Here is a 5,912-nt window from a genome sequence, read left to right as displayed (position 1 = left end):
ACCAGGCTGGCCTCGAACACAGAAATCCGCCTGCCTCTGCTTCCCAAGGGCTGGGATTAAAGACATGCACCACCACTGCCTAGCTAGTTTCTTCCTTTTATCTGAAGATAGCATGTATCATCAGGCAAGCCAGATTGCATTTACAGATTGTTGTTTTGTATTTTGAATTATCTTAATTTTAGTGAGTTCCTTCTCAAACCATCTATCTTCTGCTGGTCCTAGCAGTGGTCTACAAAGCTCGTAAACTCCCCATTGGCGAGCCAGTGGAAAGCCCCCTTGAGGCTCTCTTTGCCCAAACTTCTTTTTTTTTTTTTCTTCAGTGATTTTGAACCCAGGAACTAATGTGGCCCAGTATGTGCACATTGTATTCCCTGTGCCCTTGCAGGCAACATGTTTCCTTGTCTTATGAAAGTAGGCTCCCACCGCTGAGGAAACTATTATTATGTCTCCCTGGAAAAGGTTCTGTTCCCTACAATGAGGCAAATACTTAGTGGCCACTTTACTCACTACTGGCAGTATATTTTAATATGATTACTGATATGAAAGTTTAATAAGCATTATCCTGGTTAATTTATTAATTCCCTTTCATGGCTTTCCTATTGATAGGAGTGCATCTTTTTTTTTTTTCTTCCAGAGCCCAGAAGCCCCAACACATTTTCTATATCTCAGGCTACATAATGGCACTGTCCAAATGACACCTCCTGCTTAGCTGGTTGATAATTAGAATGCCAGATGACATAGTAGCAAAGGCTTTAGAAATATTGATGTGAGATAAATTATTAATTTATGTTCCATTCAAGTCAGATTCAATATGGTAAACATTTACTCATCTTGATAATTAGTGGGTGGTGGATTGGGTTGGGGTGTGTGTGTGTGTGTGATGATTTCCAACAAACTGGATTCACTTCACACCTATGTCTGCAGAATTTACAACATGTCTTTAAAATCGTACTTTACAGCATTTAAATGGACACAAAGTGAAAGTAGCCAAAGTGAAAAAAATTAAAACCAAACAGCTAAGGTCTCGTTCACTCTAGTTAGTCACTTACCATTGAAAATGCCCCCAGTGGAAAGAATGCACTTTGGGGCTATGGCCATACTCCTGAGAGTTGGGATAAGGGATTTGGAGCAATGTTGTAATTTTCTGGAAGCTGTGTATGAAGGTGATACTGGCCAAGTTTGTTCATTTGAGACTGTATCTGCAATTAGGTAAATTACTTGACAGAAGCAATATATTCCACCAGCCACCTAACTTCCAAATGCTGTCTGTCTGTCTACCTGTCTTTTGCTTCAACAGTGATGTTGACCAGCAGCCATCTTCAAGGGTGCTCTATATGAGAGATGAGTGAATTTTCCTAGAAGGCTATCTAGAATGTGACCGATGTAGAACACAGACCCTATGCAGTTTTAAAGTAAAACAATAAAGTAAACTCAAGAAACAAATATAAACAACACTCAGTAATTTTAATGATTTCTTTTGTTTGTTTGGGAACCTGCATAGTTTTTAGATATGGTATATTAAGACAATAGTATTTTATCTCACTATTTCATATGTAAGAGCCTTTGCTGTAATACACTATGTGACTCCATAATTTTATGGAGAAAGAATAAGTTAAATTCTACCTCTAAAGATATTTTGATTTATAATCACAGTGAGTATCTCCATGATGATACTACAATTCCTTTATTACAATCTTGAAAAGGTGGGTAGAGGAGACAGAAGGGAGGAAGGCTGGGGAGGAGGGAGAAAACCAACTGTTCTTTCTGTGCATGGTTCATTATGAGAGAAAGCGCAGAAGAGTATCAATCTTACTGTCTTACTGACCTTGGAAATTGGGAACAATTTAAAATCCACTTCCTTTCTTCATATTAATTTAGATATGTTTTAAAAAAAAATCTTTGAAGCAAATCCATTATGAACATTTCAGGTTGCTCAGTTAAAATGGGAAGCAGGGTGACCCAAGGCACAAGTGACTCTTAATTTCGGGAGAATCGATTCATGGAATGCACACTTTCCAGGAAGACAAGTGCCTCACTTGTTGCTCCTAAAAGCATGCCGTGAGATCTGGATTTTCCTCTAATCATTTCAGCAATAGGATATTTTTACACATACCACCTACCTTGCTCTTTCCTTGAGCACATATGTGCATGCCCACATACTAACTAGCACACAGCCCCCTCCTCCGCCACACATACATACATTACATACACACACACTCTCTCTCTCTCTCTCTCTCTCTCTCTCTAACATTTCTCCTAGCTTCATTATATGGTATATTTTATCCCTATTCACATTCTGACCTCAAGCCAACACCATGTGCGTCCTAGCTATGTTTGTGTAGGCACTTATCCCAGGTATTAGGATTCCTCTAATCACAGTAATGTGCCCTCTACGTTCAGAGCTAGCAGATGGCACACTGTCGGTAGCTTCCTTGCAGTATAGTCGTTTTGTATGATTTTAAAAACGAGGTTTATTTATGTATCTCTCTGTATGTGTATGGTATGTTGTGTGCACACCCATGCATGTGCATGCGTGTACACGTGGTTGCAGGAGTCAGTTCTCTCCACCTACCATGTAAGCCCCAAGAATCAAACCAAGGTCATCAGGCAAGTGCTTTTACCCACTGAGCCATCTTTCCAGTCCCTGTGTGGTGTTCTGAATGATGACTATACTTCCTTGATTGTTGGTAACTGTGTGACATGCCTCCCTATAAATGGTATTTGCCATACTACGGCACAATATGCTAATTTGTATGAAAATGCCCACTATACCCTGCAGACTTCTGTCCAGCCAGAGGATAATTCTCCTTACAGCCACTGCTGTTTTATATGTGAGCTGCATCTCCTGCACTTGTATTAATTTCCCTCAGTGCAAAGCATCGTTGGCACATGCAGAGCTTTACCACAGTCCATAGAAGTGACTTTTTGTGACTTCGGTTTGCCTGTGTGCTCAAAGTACAGGATTAGCATCTTAGCTCTTCTTAGAGAAACAGTTGTAAGCCCTCATCTCACTTTAAAAGTGAGTGCCCTGCAAAAGGATAAAAGCTGAGAATATGAAATGATGCTTCTGTGTGATAACCCAACAAGTGCATGCGACAGTAATGGATCTGCCTCTGTCTTAATATCGCTCTAGCTCAGTGGTTCTCAACTTTCCTAATGGCTCAACCCTTTAATAGTTTCTCATGTTGTGGCGACCCCATCCATAAAATTATTTTTGTTGCTACTTCATTACTGTAATTTTGCACCTGTTATGAATTGTGATGTAAATATCTCACCTGCAAGATACCTGGTAGGCAACCCCTGTGAAAGGGTTATTCGACTCTTAACAGGGTCAAGGCCTGTATGTTAAGAGCCATTTCTCTAGCTCATCTCCTACTGTCCTCTTAGGCCATGCTGCTCTAGAGTATCGACAAAATCTTTGTGAATTCTGTGTCACCAGAGTACACAAAAACCCTGCTTTTAAAACCCCCATATTTAGTTGAGTCACAAACTCAGAAAACATTGAGTCGATCAGGACATCAGAGCCTATCAGCACTACAGTTAGCGCATGTCCCAGTCCCTAGCTAACGTAACCACATTTTCATCACTTGAAATTAGAGCTTCCCATGTGGGTACCCCACAAAAGACTGGGGTGCCTCATAGTACCTATGAAAGCATAGCTGCTATATGTGAAGCCTGGGAAGTTCTCAGAGTTGACAGGTTATCTGTGCTTTTTGTTCTCCTCCTCCCTTTACCTTAGGAAGCATCTATATTGAAACCAGTGTCCGGTCATACAGAAATTCAGCCAAACTTTTATTATTTTTTTTAAATTGATGTAAATCTCCCATGCTGTTTAAATGTCGGAACTAAATTTACCAAACTTGGCAGATTCGTAAAGCTAAGCAGGACTGCCAAGAGTTCCCAGTTTCAAGCAGAGAGAGTTCTAACAGCTCCTGAAATACTTGCTGGAGGCACCTGGTGGTAATTGCAGCTCCATATTTCCTCCTGAGCGCCTACCTTGCTCGCTGGCATTGGCACACATAGGATTATTACAGCGATGATGAGGTGGCAGAATAGAAGTCCTAAAATAAGGCACAGCCCCGGAAAGGGAACACATTCATACAGACTCCTCCCTAAGGAACTAGGCATGTTCCTGATATTCTCTCAAGCTGGTTATGCCAAACAAGTAGAGGGGCAGTTGGCGAGGGAGACGGAAACCATACCCGTAAATCCGTAGACATGACTTTGCCTATTTTTCCCCACTCTACCAGGGATTATTGTCAGAGATACTGCGTAAGGAAGAAGATCCCAGGACTGCATCTCAGTCTCTTCTAGTAAACCTGAGGGCCATGCAGAACTTCCTCAACCTGCCTGAAGTGGAGCGTGATCGCATTTACCAGGATGAGCGAGAGCGGAGCATGAACCCCAATGTGAGCATGGTGTCCTCTGCCTCTAGCAGTCCCAGCTCCTCCCGAACCCCACAGGTGAGCTGTCTGCTCCACACTTCACATACTTCACTCTTGCTTCATGGACATTCTGTTTTTCCTTGAAAACCAAGAAACATCATTGAACAGGTCAAAGGATATAACCTCTGGCTGTATCATGAGGTAATCCTGTGCTGTGGAGGTGTGTTATTCCCTTCTCATTAGGATAATCCCATTCTTCCACATAAGCAGGTGAGGGGGCAGGGCAAGAGCAGGAGGTGAGTTCCTGTCTTTTGTACAGTTTCAGAAGAAGAAGAAGAAGAAGAAGTGGCATTCTTGTGGGGGTTGTGTTTGTATAACAACTACTTTATTTTCCTTTCATTGCTTGTTTATTTTTCTGGGGGTGGAAGTGTGGTTGAGGGCAAGAAACAGTAGTTCAGATGCTGCTGTGAGCAATTCAGAAAGATAAAATGGAGGACTGGAGAGATGGCTCTGCAGTTAAGACTGATTATCATCTTTGTTTGTAACTCCACCTCCAGGGGGATCCTGTACTCGTGTACCTATGCCACCCAGACCCCCAGTAACAATAAAATAAGGAAATTTCCTTTTTCTTTTTCTTTTTCTTTTTCTTTTTCTTTTTCTTTTTCTTTTTCTTTTTCTTTTTCTTTCTCTTTTTCTTTTTTCTCTTTCTCTTTCTCTTTCTTTTCTTTCTTTCTTTTTTCTTTCTTTTTTTTTTCTTTTTTAAAGAAACATAGTGGAAAAGTTCTGTGTGTGAGGGTGCAGTAGCTAGGCCAGAGCGATGGGTCCTGGTAACAGGGAGCCTCATATTTTGTCACTCTAGGATTTGGGAATTTCTGGCCTCCCTGTCTGCTGCACACTTCTGAAGCATTCAGAGCTCACAGTAGGCAGGGCACACTTCCAGTTCAAAAGTAAGCTGCTCATCTCCACTTACTCCCTGCTCCCCTGCTGTGTTGACATAGATAAAACCATTTCACGATCTGGTTCTCTGGGTTGCATAAATTCTGAGTAATGGTTCTCAAAGCCTACCTATTTGTGCAAACCTGAAAACTGGGTACATTAAAAATCAAATGTTGCTTTGCTAAGAAACTATAGTTTTATTCTTCTTGGTTAGCTTTCTGATAAGTTCCAAGAAGCTGACTAAACACAGAACTAGAACTTTATTCTGGTAGGAATATTAGGGCCTTCTCAGGTATATTGTCATTTTCTTCCCACATATCTTGACTCTATTTTAGCACCCTACAGTAGATTTGTAATTATGGATCACCTTCTGTCACACCCTGCCAAATTGTTTTACTTGTAAATTATGAGTCATACTGCTAAAGACTTGACTACTTACTTTGGACATCTGTAAGCAGGCCTTTTAATTTATTTCTCTTTAAATATCAAAGAATACATAGTGGACTGTTGTTAGGACATTGACAGTTTGCATTAGTACTGACTGCTAGTAAATTCAATAGTACTTTTACAACGTTTAGCCATTATTAGAGA

General features: G+C 40.9%; 1 protein-coding gene across 4 annotated transcripts in view; it reads left to right on the top strand.

Moving 5' to 3' along the window:
- The window catches only part of Satb2 (SATB homeobox 2), a 176,298-nt gene that overhangs the window by 120,126 nt on the left and 50,260 nt on the right, over positions 1–5,912 (top strand). For all 4 annotated transcript variants that reach the window (XM_021161899.2, XM_029481375.1, XM_021161889.2 and 1 more), the window contains exon 8: positions 4,251–4,463. In XM_021161899.2, coding sequence (XP_021017558.1) covers positions 4,251–4,463 — 213 coding nt within the window. The remainder of the gene's footprint in view (positions 1–4,250; positions 4,464–5,912) is intronic.

Source organism: Mus caroli, chromosome 1 (assembly GCF_900094665.2).
Source record: "Mus caroli chromosome 1, CAROLI_EIJ_v1.1, whole genome shotgun sequence".
NCBI lineage: Eukaryota > Metazoa > Chordata > Mammalia > Rodentia > Muridae > Mus > Mus caroli.
This window is presented reverse-complemented; position numbering and strand designations above follow the sequence as displayed.